The sequence below is a fragment of the Molossus molossus genome, unplaced genomic scaffold (genome assembly GCF_014108415.1).
Source record: "Molossus molossus isolate mMolMol1 unplaced genomic scaffold, mMolMol1.p scaffold_m16_p_6, whole genome shotgun sequence".
NCBI lineage: Eukaryota > Metazoa > Chordata > Mammalia > Chiroptera > Molossidae > Molossus > Molossus molossus.
Window position 1 is genome coordinate 36,842,724 of NW_023425399.1, and position 16,238 is coordinate 36,858,961.

A 16,238-nucleotide genomic window follows, 5' to 3' on the forward strand; every position below is an offset into this window, starting at 1 on the left:
CCTGGTCTTGCCTCTTCATAGAGTTGTCCTCTTAAAGAAAGTTTTTCAGATATTTTCCAGAGGTGCATAAAATTATTTGAGGTGCATAAAATGAAATAAATCACTGCTATATAAAAATATTTTACACTTTTATTTACACATTAATTTCATAAACAAATTATAAGCATGACTGAACAACAAAAAAAGTGATTGGCTTCCGTCCATTAGGGCTAGAAAAATAAATTTGACATTGTTGTATTTTTTTTTTTTACATAGAATTATAAAGTCCTTAAAAGAAGTTACCTTAGAATAATCTTCTAGTATGAACTGAATTTCATAAAACATAAAAACTTTATAAATCCTATAATTTAGATTAATTTAGTTATGATAAATCTGTGGAAATACAGAGCACAAATCTGTCAATCATTCATAATTAAGTCTGTTACGTGCAAGAGAAATTTTTCAATGGTCAGAATAAGACTATTCATATTCTTGAAAGGTAGCTTTGTTCTCAATAAATATTCTTTCTACCACTTCTGTAAACTTTGGGGAGATCACATTCTCAATCTAAAAAGAAACAACATATAGTTATTTGACTTTTTGTTTTTTTCTTGCTTGAAACTGCTGTGTTTTGTTTTTTACTGATTTAATCAACATTGACAAGGCAGGATCAATGGACTTCTTTTGTGAATCATTTTGAATTTCACACTCTTTTTTCTTTATTGCCTGAGTAAGTTCTTGTTCTTTTTGTTCTCTCTGCCGGGCTTTCTCCTCAAGAATTTTTTCCATAGCTTTTGTTTTCTTGAAGTTAGGATCTGAAGGATCCAAATTGAACAAGTGAGAAGTATACATTGCCTGAAACCGTGCATCCTTAACATTTACCTGTAAATCCAAAAAGAAAATAAACATAAATTAAATTAGTAAACCAAAAGATCCAGAAATGGGGCCAAATTTTAAGTCAGTGAGTTATTACGGGGGGGGGGGGGGGAGGGGTGACACCACTATGTAAGGTGTATAAATGTCTAACTACTATGCTGTATGCCTGAAACTAATACAATATTAAATGTCAACTGTAACTGAAAAAAAGCCAGTGAGCTGTTGATTACATAAAATATAAATGTGAGCATTTTGCATAGCTTCATTAGAAAATTGTTTTCCCACAGATATGCATGGAGTTTTAAGGCCTACTCTTAGACCACAATGTGTAGGACACACTGTTCTTATCGTGCAACGACAATCTCCTTGAAAGAAGAGCTGTAGTGGTCCATATTTCTGTAACTACACTGGCCACTGAGACGAGTGACTGCAGAAGTGGTTCCTGGGGCAGACTTCCCTGCACTTAACGCTATGAAATCTGTTTCTGGCTAAGTAAGCCAGAGATGATATCTCCTGCTGGAGTTTTATGCAAAGTCACTGTATTTGAAGTACATTAAACATTTTTTTTAAACTGTAGTGCCAAAATGAGCAGCTACTTAAGGTTATTTATACATCAAAACATGTAAAGACTACTATGAAAAAGGAAGTACCTCTGAGACCAAAATCTAGTCAGATACAAGCCCCAAATTTATATTCTATATTTCTACAAAAACACTGGTGGTTTCACATTTAAGAGTACACCCTTAACTCCAGCCAGGCTTTCCAGTATTGCTATGCACAGGGGTGACCAGCAAGAAAGGGAGCATGACTCACTGCCACTCAGCATTCCCACAGACCAGATAAGTCCACCTAAGGATGGATGTAGGGTTATGCAGTCAAAGGAAGGACAACAGATGTGATACTCTACCACCACTAACAAAACACTCACAAAAAAGGTTTTTATGCATGATCATTAAGGTGCGAATACAGTTCTCATAACAGAAGGTTTTGCTAAAAATCATTTTTTGCTTTTAATTTTTCATAAGAAAATTCACTGAAAAGCGCAGTGGAACAGTAACTTACATGGAACTGACTTACAGAAACTAGTATTACAGAACAGCCTCAAAGTGCCTCTACGTGCTATTTAGAAATTATCTGTATATTCCTCTCCATTCTCTGAACAAATTCAAAATTTCCCAATGTTCTTCTGGGTCTAGTCTTCCATGTTAACGGCTGGAAGTCATTAAGTAGTTCCTGGCAGCTGTTCGTAGGTTTTGTGCACAGGGCTCAAACTCATGCATAGGAATTATGTGGTCATTAGGAGTATATATTTAGCAAAAAGAAAAAAAAAGAGGGAGCAATGGAAACAAAAAACATAGCAATTAAAATAGCATGGCTTACTGCGCTGGCCACTGAACACAGTGAGAGTGACACAATGTGACATAAACCTGCTATTTCTCAGTTGGGCTTCATTATGCATATCCTTCAAAAGCAAGCATCATACTGCATGTGAGTCTAACATTGAAAGCTACCTATTTTGGTGCAACATGGCTACCAACATACAAGCCAACTACTTCACCTGGTGCTCAACTGGCTGTATAAGACTAAGAGATGGTATCTTTGACTACACTTAATTTTTATCTCCAGACCTGACTCTAGATTTAACACTGGCTTTAAGAGGCTAATGACTTCTGTCCCTGTTTACCTCAAAGTCATCCTCTAATAATTCTTTCTTTTTTATAAGCTGTTTTTTCTTCTTTTTGCTCAGATTCTGGTGCTCCACAATCTTGTTGTAATTGAAATGTTTCTTGCTCTCTTCCTCTTCATCCATCATGAGCAAAGCCATTTCAGCCTATAAAGAGGAAAAACAGTTCAAATATACAACCGTGTTTTTCTTCCCCAAACAGGAATATGGTGCACAGAAATGCCCTCTAGGAAAGGAGAACTCAGTTACCAATGATCCAGGACAACATCTGTCATTCCTAAACTGGTTGTGGATTACCAAAACTCATAAAGAAACCCTGAGAACTTTGTATAGCAATAAGGTAAAATCTTCAGAAGCAACATCACTGAGAGCAGGAGAGGGGTGAGTTTGTATACAAAAACCAGAGCACATTCTACTGTACTGTAACTGGTTAGTAGGCTGTAGGAATGAGTCCCTAAGTCACCCAAATAAAAATTTCTCACTTTTACTTTGTTTTTTTTTTTAAAGCAGTGATACTAAATAGAGCAACTGTAGTATTTTGTGGTACAAACTACTCTATAAACATGTATTTTAACAAGAAATTTATTTTTCTTGTCTTTTTTGTCTTTATTGTTTCAATATTGATGAATTTTTATGAAGGGGTCCATATACTTGCTTCTGAAATATAAATACTGTCTTTTACACTAAATAGGTATTTTCTACTGACATGAGATGGGATTAAATGTGAACCCTTAGGAACCAAATAAACAACCATATATACTAGAGAAAATACAGAGTACGCTGCCAGACTTTTGTGAATCTTCCAGTATTACTACTTTAGACTGCTTTAATTTCCTTTTACTTCTATCACTGGCACCTGCAATTGGCTTTCTTTTTCAAGCCATTTTCCACAAAAGAGATCATCTTTGTGCCTCTTAACTCTATGAGCATCACTGTATATGCAATAAATGGAGAAGAGGAATGATCCCTTAAAATGCAGAGTTTAGGTGACCAGTCAGGCTTACTCCCAGATAGTGGTAAGAATATCAGTCACAGGGATGTTGCTGACTCCAATTCCTGCCTCACCAAAAATACATATTGCTCTGTGCCATGGATCTTTGTAGTCACTGAAGAAAGGGTTCACTGCAATTCCGAGAAAGACTTTATTTTTGTACATTAAACTTATGATTTTTACAATAATAAAAAGAGAAATTAGCATTTGACAAGCCATAAAAGCAAAGTCTGTATTACAGGATTCAGATTAAATTAAAACTTATGGCAATATTATTTTTAGGTTTTAATCATAGAATTTTTTGTCTCAGTTATAGTAAGAGTTTTAATAATGAGATACTTGCCTCATTAATGAGATACATGTCACCAAATGACATGCCTTGGATTTGAGGTAAATTTTAACTTTACATTAATTAAATAAATGTTTGGTTAAAAAGGTGGTATTTTAAAACTAGGCTGCTAAAATACTTATGTGTTTCATAATTTATTTATACATTTCACTGCTAAAATCAGTTATTTTTTTTTAATTAGGCAGGTACACTAGAAACTCATGTGGATAACTTCATTTAAATTACATATTACCGCCCTGGCCGGTTTGGCTCAGCGGTTAGAGCATCGGCCTGCGGTCCGGAGAGACCCGGGTTCGGTTCCCGCTAAGGGCACATACTTCGGTTGCAGTTTGTCCCCGGCCCTGGTTGGTTGTGCGGTGGCAGCCACTCGATGTGTCCCTTTCACATCGATGTTTCTCTCTCTCTGTCTCTTCCTCTCTCTCCCTCCCACTCTATCTGTACAAAAAATGGAAAAATGTCCTCAGGTGAGGATAAAAACAAACAAATAAATAAATAAATAAATTACATATTACCTTTTGTTTTTCTATTTCAGCTTCTTCCTCTGGAGATGTGTTACCTTTTGTAGATTTCACTGATTTTTTCTTATCTTTTATAGCTGGCACAACAAACGGGGGTTAAAAATTACAAGACTATCAGCAACAATATCTTTACACTAGGAACAAAAATGTAAACTATCTAGGAATAATCTTATCAGTAAATGGATAGAAACTAGAGAAAGTAAAAAAATATTACTGAGAGATGACTAAAGAATAAATATAATATATCTGAATGGGATGGCTGAATATTATAAAAAAGTAATCTCTTGAAAGTAATAATTATATCATCAACTAAGAAAGAAAAACCATAAGAACATTTCAATAGATAAAGAATAAGCATTTGCTAAAATTCTATATACATTCATAATAAGATATATACATTTAATAAAATTCTAAATAAAATTCCATTCAAGGAAATCTTTACAAAGATTAATAATATAGATTTGATATACTAATGATACAGTGTACTAAAATGTACTACAAGAAAAACACTGTACTGTGTAATGAGAAAAATAGAACAGTCTAGCTTAGAATATAATAATAAAATATAGCCCTGGCCAGTTTGGCTCAGCGGCTGGAGTGTCGGCCTGTGGACCAGAGTCCCCAGTTCGGTTCCCGGTAGGGGTGCGTACCAAAAAAACATAAATAAAAAAATAAAATATAGCATCATTCATCACTGAAAAAAAAGAAGGTGTTATTCAATAACCAGTGCAAAGCAATTTGTTTTGTTTTTTTAAAAAATCAAGTTATTATCTTACCTCATAATGCACAGGCAAATAAAACCCAGATAGATTAAAGAGTTGAACATTAAGAAAAAAAAACCTTACGAGAAAATACAGGGGAATAGCTACTTAATCTTACATAAAAACAAAAAAACAAAAAACATTTTCTTAGAATGAGAGCAATTGAAGAAATTGCAAAGAAAAAACCCATAATTTTAACATTTAAATGCTTAAACCTCAGTATATAAAAACTCATCTGCAAAATGAAAGCATTTTCATAATAACAATTTGACAGTAACTACCTGTAAGCACTAGTTTGACAAAGCCTTTTCTCTTTCTCTAAAGACAAATTTGATCTTTTGTTAACTTTCTACTCTCATATGAGGCAAAATCACTTATGGTAAAAGTGGCTTCTGATTGGAAAACTGGTTGTATTTCTAGGGATTTCAGGACTTCTGGAAACCACAAGGTGTTAGTTGAGAGGAGTAATGTGCAACAGTTAAGGGCACCTGACTCTGGAGCAATGGCCTGGGTTTAACTTCCGGCTCTAGCCTACTCTAGTGGCAGTTTGTGTCTGTGTCCTTATCTGTAAAATGGGGATTATAATAATAGCACCTACCTCATAGGGTTGTTGTGAGGACTAAATAAATTAGTAAATGTGAAGAGCTTAGTTAATGCCTGCCACAGGGTACTATCAAGTGCTTGCTATTACTGTTATATGATGTCCTGGGCTCCTTGGTGATCATGCTGATGCCTTATTTTTTATTCCTATTTTGTGGCTGTTGGAGTGAGAAGTGAGAGGGGTTCAAAGGGAGTTGGTTTCAGGGTGCTAAGGTATGAAATACTAGTCTGAAAAGTAAGGTCTTCAGAGTCTACAAAGCCATGTTGTGTTACTCTGAGCATTAATACAGAATGCCGATCTTTGAACTGCTGGACCCTGTTTTTTTTTTAGAGAGAGAGGGAGAGGGAGGATAGAAACATCAGTCGGCTGCCGCTCCCTACTGGGGATAAAACCTGCAACTCGTGCATGTGCCCTGACCAGAAGTCTGGGACCTCTCACTCCACGGGATGATGCTCAATCCACTGAACCACATCAGCAGGGCAGAATCCTGTCTTTTTTTTTTTCTTTTTGGTACATGACCCTAGCAGAAACCGAACCCGGGACTCTCTGGTCCGCAGGCTGATGCTATAACCACTGAGCAAAACCGCCAAACCGGCCAGAGCTGAATCCTGTCTTTTTGAATAAACTATATTCTCTGTCTTTCCAATTTAAAAAAACCAATGGTCTCTGAAGTAATAACAATTAATGTTTACACAGCACTTACTATGTCAGGTAGTAGTACTGTTCTAGTATCCTTACATATATTAACCAATTTAATCCTCTTAACAATGATATGAGATAGATTCTATTATTTATTCATAATCCTCATTCTGTGGATGAAAAACTGAAGCACAGAGAGGTTAAATAATCTGTCTCAAATTTGTCTCAAGTTAGTGAAGGAACCATAATTCAAACCCAAACACCGTGGCTCAGGCTCTCTATTGTTAAACACCACACTACACTCCTTTGCTATCAAGTATTAAATATTCTCCCTGTAACAGCCTTTCCATTTAAATGGCATTTTGATGTGAAGTAACAAAGTAAAATTCAAAGACTCAAGTCGAGAGAGGCTTTGAAAACTGCTCCTTGTGCATTCAGTCCCTGCTGTACTTATGCAGTCATGCCCAGCTGGCCGAGAGCATGTCAACATGAAAGTGCTGCTAGGTTCACCCCTCATGCTAAGAAGTACTATTGTATGAAGCTCTTCTCCTCAGAGCAAAAATCTTCCTTGCTCCTATTTCAAATGTTTTTCAGAGAATGATGTGTCCACTTTAAGATTATATATTTTTCTGTTTTAAATATGTGTATGTATTTATATATAATAAGTATCATCAAGGTTTCACTTTCTTTGGGTCTGATTTCCACACGCTAAGTTTACCTCTACTCCTATGGTCTCAAGGCAAGTGCTCCTTTTGAAGTGGATGAACAAGTGACAAATATAGGAGATCATTCTGTGGCAGGGAAGAAAAATCAGGCTGTATATGATTAATACACAGTGGAGATAAAGATCTTCACATACAGCTGTGGGAAATAATTTCAAAGAGCCCACAATGAACTGTTCCGGATTTTATAACAACCTGGTGAAAAGTCATAAAAATAAACTTGAAAGAAAGACTGCAGCAAGGGAGGAAAAAAAGAAGCTCCAAGATGGTCAGGGTTAAAACTGATATCCAATTTTAGAGTGATGAAAATTTCTTTGCTCACAAAGAATTTACTGTGTGCTAGACTGAACTGTTTAGCCAAAAGATAAATAATGTGTAGAGATCCTTTCTGCACTGTTAACAAGATCATATTAAGAGGGCACATCTTAATTTATTTTTTTTAAAGCATTTTTTTCCCCTTTGGAAAGTTTTCAGACCTTAGTTAAATGAAGAGCACTATGGAAATAAAAGTCCTATTCTGAAATGTTATCTTGATTTTTCAGTGAATTATTTGGCAAGTAAGAAACCATACCTCTTAGGACTGCTGCAAAAAGTACATATGGATTGATTCTAGTAAGCTGAATACTAACAGAGACTGGAAATCAGATATCAGGGTTTCATAGTTAAATAAACCTAAAAAAAAAATCCTTACTGAGGCTACTATCCCTTTAAGCAAAAAATGTAACAGAGTACGTCTATGGAAAAAGATGTGTTGCAAAAATTGATCTGTAAAATGACTATCTATAAAAGAAATCCCATTTTTTCATTACTTGTAATATTACAGAACTGTTCCCATAAAAACCTTCCTCCAGAAGGTTTAGTTAAGCACTTCTTATAAGAGAACAGTTAAGAGAATTCACTGGAGGGCAGACATGGTCTCAGTATGGACCAGACAGAAGTGGTAAACCCCCTAGTGATTCACTCTTTTTGCAGCAAATTCCTACATTCAAATTCACTTGCTTATAATTAGATGCAGTCTGCTAATATTTCTCTGTTCCTGGGCATTCTGGCTTTGCTTGGAAATCCAGGAATTCCTCATGTCCAGCTCATATACATATGAGTTCTGGCTTTGGCTTTGATCTATATAATGTACTTGCAGAATCACAAAAAGTAAAGGGAGCCCATTAATGTTCAGGTTCTACCATCTACCACTGGCCCTGCACAATTCAACTATGTTTCTTGAGCTTCAGTTTACTCATCTATAAAATGGGCTGAAGTCTGGATTCGAGGACAGAATAAATATAAAAGCAATGGCAAACTGTAAAAAATATATGAGCAGTACATGGTAAGCACTCCACATACTGGCTGAATGAATAAAATGTGTACCATATTATTAAATTTTCAAGGTGGTTTATAAAATATCTACAGTTGTCAAGACAAAGGATACATTTTAATGGGGTATATTTATATGTGATGTACTTTATTTCACTTCTACTTTGTCAAAAACAATCTTATTAAGGAGTTTATGCAATTAGACAATAAGTAAAATTTTCCTGTTTCATTTCTAAAAGAAAAAAATAACTTTTACTTCATTCTAGAAGTACATTATATTTTCGAAACTCAGTTTGCAGTATAGAAAAAAATATAAAAATTATAGCAAGTTTACAGTGTAAAGGGAAAAAGGGAAGGAAAAATTAGAAAACATTTCTGGTATTCAAACTGGCTCCTAACCCACGCCAAACACCATATCTGGTATCAATCAATGAACTCAATTCCTCCCTATTTTGAAGAAAGTGTAAGTTCAGTTCTATGGGCTTGCCTAGGGCAAGGTATCATAAATGTACTCAAATCCATCTGGCTTAAAATATTTCTGTCCTCAACCATGGGACTTAAGCTATATACCTTTCCAAGCATTAATGCTGCTCCTTCTCAGTTACTTAAGCTTTCCCTCTACCTTCGAGGTAGTACCTTCACTGGTACAACAGAATGATAGTACTTTCTGTAGGCTTTACCTGACCTTAGAACCCAATCCTGTATCCTAATCAATGCTTTCTACTTCCAGTCCCTTGGTCTGAAATACTATTTTACTGATATGTAATCTACATTTACACTTTGACTACTCAGCATATCTCCTATACTAATATCTCCATTTGCATATCTAACTGATATCTCAAAGCAATCATATCCAAAATGAACCTATTGACCTTACTTCCCACCCAAACCTTTTGTTCCTACATTCCTTCCTCAGTAAACAGAAGAGCATTCTTCCAGAGATGCAAATAAAAAATCTAGGAGTTCTGCTAAATTTCTTTCTTATCCAAATAAATCAGTAAACCTACCTCCAAAACTTATACCTCAAATCTCACAGTTTTCTCCTTCCAATTCCATTACTGGCATGCCATCTAAACCAGCCATCATCTCCTGTCTAGACCTCTGCAAAATCCTAATCTTCCAGCTCTCATCAATGCCTTTCTTCAATCTGTTCTCTTCACAGAAACCAGAGTAATGTTAAAATGTACACCAGACTATGTAAGATACTTGCTCAAATACCCTTCAGTGATTTCCCACTGTCAGAAGAAAAGCATCCAAATTTGGTGCGATAACAAGGCCCTATCCAGTCAGTACTGAATCCCAGCCTGGCCTCATACCAAATTCCCTCTCTGTCCATGCTCTAGCCATATTGGTGTCACAATTTCTCCAGCAAAACAAGTTCTCTCTCATCTCAGAGCCCTTCTACCCCCTTTTCTCGCATTTGCAATGCTCTTTTCCCAGCTCTTTATGCCTAATTCCTTCTCATTCTACAAGTCTCAGCTCTAACGTCACCACCCCAGAGAAGCCTTCTTTGCCTATCCTATGTAACCTACTCTCCTTCTTCCTCCCCATTATATCTTCTTTATTTCCTTTAAAACACTGACCATATTCTCATAATATTCTTATGTGTTTACCTGTTTAGCGTATTTTCCCTAAAACTATAGACTCATCAAGGGCCATAACCTTGCTTGTATTACTACTGTCGTATTTCTAGCCTCGCAGAATGCCCAGCCCCGGTAGGCAATAAAAGGTATCTATTGATAGAATAAACAAACAAACATGGCAAGATACCATTTTTTAGTGCTAGGTTTTACATTAAAAAGTTCTCAGCCTTCTGTCATTCATTTTTATTTATTAAAAATTATTTTCATTAATTTATCTTTGTTACAGATGTTTCTCCTTTTCCCCCCACTGATAACCTCCTCCCAAACCCCAATAGTCTTTTTGCTTTAAAAAACAACTTAAACCCACATATAAATAATTACTCCTATGCAGTATTCTAAAGTCAAAAGTATATTTAAAGCAAGCAAATTTTATCTATACTTTCCCTTGGAACTTCTGATACTAACTTTAGAAAAAGCTTATTTATAATTGAAATGTGCTGATTCCAAGAAATAAGCTACCCCAAGCCATCAAACCAAACGTACTCTTTGAATCCTGTCCTGAGTTCTGCAATCTGACAGATTTCACATGCCAAATGAAGCACTTTGGAATGAGAACAAGGAAACTATAATGCTTTGCATTTCTCCATATAATAAACTTGGTTTCCTGAAATCAGAGGATAAGTCTAAAATCCATCATCATCTAGAAATGACCGCTCAGGTATGATAAAAAACAGAACATGCTAAGTTTCCATTTCCCTTTCCAATACCTAAGAATCTCACATCCTATAATAGACTTTATTCATCTTGATCTCCTTTTCATCAATAAAATGTCAGTCTAAAAGGCTGTAACAACCAGGAAATAATTTTGAGCAATTTTGACTTTCCTGTTGAGAACTATTCTGGCCCACTAGTCACAAGGGACAAGAAGCAGGGAAACTTCATAAAATTCTTCTCTTTACAATGCCAGCTTGGAGCTGCTCCAGGAGCAAGCCTTTGGGGTTCATGTGTGGTATTCAGATCAGGGCAAAGCAAAATGCATGAGAACAAATGGAAAATGCTCATAGTGGTCTCTGCACTGACTTGTCCAAGTATGGCTTGAAACATACCACACACATTTACACATACCAAAAAGGTAAGAATAAAAGCATTCAGAAAAGAATGAGTGGTGCATATGCAATAGAAATAGGGCTCCTTAGATACAGAAAATCAAATACCAATAGTTTAGGGATTTAAGAAAAAAGGGGAAGAAGCTGGTTTTCAGTTATAATGAAGCAGGATAAATGCAAAAAATATATAAAACATAGATGTTTTTATATATTTGAGCAGAAAAGTTTTTATACAACACAATGTAAAAATTTTAAATTTATAAACATATCCACATAAACATAAACAAATTTATTTCATACTTTCAATTCTTCACAGTCTTTGCAAAGAGAGACCTAAAGTAGATGTGTTAAAAAAAAAAAAAAAAAAAAAGCAGTGAGCCTGGCCAGTGTGGGTCAGTGGTTGAGCACTGACCCATGCACCAAGAGGTGGCCGGTTCGATTCCCGGTCAGGGTACATGTCCAAGTTGTGGGCCAGACCCCCAGTCGGGGGCCTGCTGGAGGTGGCCAATCGATGTTCTCTCTTATCAATGTTTCTATCTCTCTCTCCCTCTCCCTTCCTCTCTCTCTAAAAATCAATAAAAGAAAAATAAAACAAACAGTGAAAGCACACAGGAAGTTAACTATTCCTTTTTCTTTCAGTCTTTTAGTCAATCTGTCTATAAGGACATTTCCCAGAAAGAAATATCCAGTAAACTGTTAAATTAACCATGTTACCAAAAGCCTCCTATAATGAAATTACTCTTTGCATGTACAGGGGGCAGGCTGACCGTTCCTTAATCTAGTCAGTGATTATTACCCCAAAAGAAAGACCTGCTTATAAAAAACTTTGGGAGATATACAAATTCTAGAAATTTGAAAAGAATGAGTAGCTTATGTTTCAACCCCTTATACTTTTTTTCTTTAGTTTCCAATTAAAAATTACATATGTATGCTGGCTTACCAATATTTTTAACTTCTTCAGCAAAGTATGGGTCACTCAAATCAACATCAGAGGGAAGTTCCTCTTCACTGGCCTCTTCAGCAAAAGCCTTAAGGATGAATGTAAAATAAATACAGTTGATTACAAGGAGCGTCATATATATGTGAAGGAAAATAATATGATTTCTATTAAATCACATTATTTAAATTAAAATAATTTAATTAAACCAGTTTATTAAATAGATCGGTTAATAAAATAACTCCCATCTGTGTCATTCTTTTGTTTGTTTAACAAATATTTATGGAATACTTAATAAATGCAGGAAACTATGTAGGGCATTGGGGAGAAATAAAAGTTATCACACACATAGTTTTTGTCTTCAAAAATTTTACAATCTATTAAAGGAAGTTAGACACAAACAGACATATACATCAGTAGTAATATTTCAAGATAGGAGTGCTAGAAGAGACAAAAATAAAATGATACAGACATTCAAAGGAGGAAATTACTTTTATTTTATTTTTTTAATCCTCACCCGAGGACATTTTTCCAATTTTTGTTCAGATAGAGTGGGAGGGAAAGAGAGAGAGAGAGAGAGAGAGAGAAACATCGATGTGAAAGGGACACATTGAGTGGCTACCACCCACACAATCAACCAGGGCCAGGGACAAACTACAACCAAGGTATATGCACTTAGCGGAAACTGAACCCTAGTCTCTGTGGACCACAGGCTGGTGCTCTAACCGCTGAGCCAAACTGGGCGGGACAGGAAATAACTTTTAGATGAGTAGTCAGTGAAGGCAGGTAGACTTCTTTCTCAGAAAACTGAGAAACAGCAATGTGCTATATATAGTATGAAGTAGTGCATTGTGGGTTATCTTTTAAATTATTTAAAACAATTTATTTGCTGGTTAATTACAAATGATTTTTTTTTAATTTGTTATAGTTTTTATGATTTATTTTTGTTACAGATGTTTCTCCTTTTCCCCCCCATTGACACCTTCCTCCCCCACCATCCCTGCCCTGTCCTCAGCTTTGTGGTCCATGTCCACTGGTTATGCATACATGGATATAAGTTCTGTGGTTTATCACCCTCCCCCCCTTTTCTCGGGATTGTCAGTCTGTGCCCTACTTCCGCGTCTCTGGGACTACCCTGTTCTTCAGATTGTTATGTTGATTATATTCCACAAATAAGTGAGATCATATGATACTTGTCTTTCTCTGCTTGGCTTGTTTCGCTTAGGATAATACTTTCCAGGTCCCTCCATGTCATCTCAAAGGATAAGAGCTCTTTCTTTCTGATAGCTGCATAGTACGCTACTGTGTATAAGTACCACGGCTTTTTTATCCATTTGTCTACTGATGGACACTTGGGCTGTTTCCAGATCTTAGCAATTGTAAATAGTGCTGCTATGAACATGGGGGTACATATATTCTTTCTGATTGGTGTTTCAGGCTTCTTATGGTATATTCCTAGAAGTGGGATCACTGGGTCAAATGACAGTTCAATTTTTAATTTTTTGAGGTAACACCATATTGTTTTCCATAGTGGCTGCACCCGTCTGCATTTCCACCATCAGTGCACTAGAGTCCCCTTTTCTCCACACCCTCGCCAACACTTGTTGTTTGATGATTTGTTGATGGTAGCCATTCTGACAGGGGTAAGGTGATACCTCATTGTAGTTTTAATTTGCATCTCTCTGATGATTAGTGGTGTTCAGCATTTCTTCATATGTCTTAGCCAGTTGTATGTCTTGTATGGAGAAGTGTCTATTTAGTTCCTCTGCCCATTTTTTAATTGGGTTCTTTGTCTTCCTTTTGTTGAGCTGTATGAGCACTCTATATATTTTGGAAATTGACCCCTTATCTGATGCATCACTGGCAATTATGCTCTCCCATAGAGTGGGTGCCCTTTCCATTTTGGTGGTGGTTTCTTTTGCTGTGCTAAAGCTCTGAGTTTGATGTAGTCCCATGTGTTCATTTTCTCCTTTGTTTCTGTTGCCTAAGGTGATGTATCAGTGAAAATTATGCTGTGTATGATGTTTTAGGTCCATTTCTGGGTTCTCTGTTCTATTCCATTGATCTATGTGCCTGTTCTTGTACCAGTACCAGGCTGTTTTGATTACAGTACATTTGCAGTCTAACCTGATGTCTGGCATTCTGATCCTGCCTACTTTGTTTTTCTTTTTCAAGATTGCTGTGGCTATTTGGGGTCTCTTTTGGTTCCATATGAACTTTTGAAGTATTTGTTCTAGTTCTATGAAGCATGTCATTGGTATTTTGATGAGGATTGCATTGAATCTATAGATTGCTTTGGGTAATATGGATATTTTAATGATGTTAATTCTTCCAATCCACGACCAAGGTATGTGCTTCCACTTTTTTATATCTTCCTCTATTTCTTTTTTCAATGTCCTGTAGTTTTCTGCAAATAGGTCCTTTACTTCTTTGGTTAAGTTTATTCCAAGGTATCTTAATTTTTTTGCCACCGTGGTAAATGGGATTGCTTTTTCAGTTTCTCTTTCTGTGAGTTCATCATTGGTGTATAAGAATGCCTTCAATTTCTTGACATTACTTTTGTATCCTGCTACTTTTCCAAATTCATGTATTAAGTCTAGTAGATTTTTTTTGTTTTTGTTTACTTATTTTTTTATCCTTACCAGAGGACATTCTTCCTTTTTTTTTTTGTTCAGATAGAGTGGGAAGGAGAGAGAGGAAGAGAGAAAGAGTAACATCGATGTGAAAGGGACACAATGAGTGGCTGCCTCCCGCAGGGCCCAACCAGGGCCAGGGACAAACTGCAATCAAGGTACATGCCCTTAGCGGGAACCGAACCCGGGTCTCTCTGGACCACAGGCCGACCCTCTAACCACTGAACCGAACCTGCCAGGACAAGTCTAGTAGATTTTTGATGAAGTCTTTGGGTGTTATCTATGTATAATATCATGTCATCTGTGAAGAATGACAGTTTCACTCCTCCTTTACAATTTGAATCTCTTTTATTTTTTCTTCATGTTTGATTTCTGTGGCTAAGTTTTCCAGTACTATATTAAATAACAGTGGCGAAAGTGGTCCTGTTCTTAAGAGAAATGCTTTTAGTTTTTGTCCATTGAGTACGATGTTGGCTGTAGGTCTTTCTTATATGGCCTTTCTAGTTTCCTTTCTAGTTCTTTAAGTTTAAGTTTAGATAGTTAATCAGAAATGTTTCTTGTTTCTTGAGGTGGGCCTGTAGTGTTCTGAACTTCCCTAACTTAGAACTGCTTTCGCAGCATCCCATAGATTTTCTGTTGTGTTCATTTTCATTGGTTTCCAGGAAGTTTTCAATTTCTGCCTTGATCTCCATGGTAACCCATTCATTGTTCAATAACATGCTATTTAGCCTCCACATTTCCAAATGTCTTTGCATGTTCTTGTTGCAATTGATTACTAGTTTCATGCCGTTGTGAGAAAATGCTTGATATGATTTCAATCTTCTTGAACTTGTAGAGACTTAGTTTGTGTCCTAACTTATGGTCTTTGAGAATGTCCCATGTGCACTTGAGAAGAATGTGCATTCTGCAGTTTTGGGGTGTAATTCTCTGTAGATATCTATTAAATCCATTTGATATAGCGCTTCATTTAGAGTCTGTGTTTCCTGGTTAATTTTTTGTCTAGAAGATATATCCAGTGATGTCAGCGGGGTATTGAAGTCCCCTGCTATGATTGTATTGCTGTTGATTTCTCCTATGAAGTCCTCCAGAAGATTTTTAATATATGTTGGTGCTCCTATATTGGGTGCATATATGTTTACCAAGGTTATATCTTCCTGTTGGATAGATCCGTTCAATATTATGTAGTGGCCTTCTTTGTCTCTAGTTATTACCTTCATTTTGAAATCTACTTTATCAGATGTAAGTATTGCTACCCCAGCTTTTTTTTACTTTCCGATTCTTGAAAGATTTTTTTCTATCCCTTCTCTTTCAACCTATGTGAGTCTTTTGTTGTGAGGTGGGTCTCTTGTAAACAACATATAGATTCGTCATGCTTTCTTATCCAGTCAGTTACTCTGTGTCTTTTTATTGGAGCATTCAAACCATTTATATTTAAGGTGATTATTGATATGTACTTACTTATTGCCATTGTTTAGTGTGGTTATATTTTTCTTCCTATTTCTTCTATTAAAGCAGTCCTTCTAACATATCTTGCAGTGCTGGTTTGGT

The 16,238-nt window shown here is 36.1% G+C and overlaps 1 protein-coding gene across 1 annotated transcript in view; it reads right to left on the reverse strand.

Moving 5' to 3' along the window:
- Window positions 1–400: 400 nt before the first annotated feature.
- The window catches only part of ESF1 (ESF1 nucleolar pre-rRNA processing protein homolog), a 77,535-nt gene continuing 61,697 nt past the window's right edge, over window positions 401–16,238 (reverse strand). The window contains exons 11-14 of the mRNA XM_036244394.1: window positions 12,061–12,148; window positions 4,392–4,474; window positions 2,540–2,686; window positions 401–861 (exon numbers count right to left, since the gene is read on the reverse strand). Coding sequence (XP_036100287.1) covers window positions 568–861; window positions 2,540–2,686; window positions 4,392–4,474; window positions 12,061–12,148 — 612 coding nt within the window. The 3' untranslated portion in view covers window positions 401–567. The remainder of the gene's footprint in view (window positions 862–2,539; window positions 2,687–4,391; window positions 4,475–12,060; window positions 12,149–16,238) is intronic.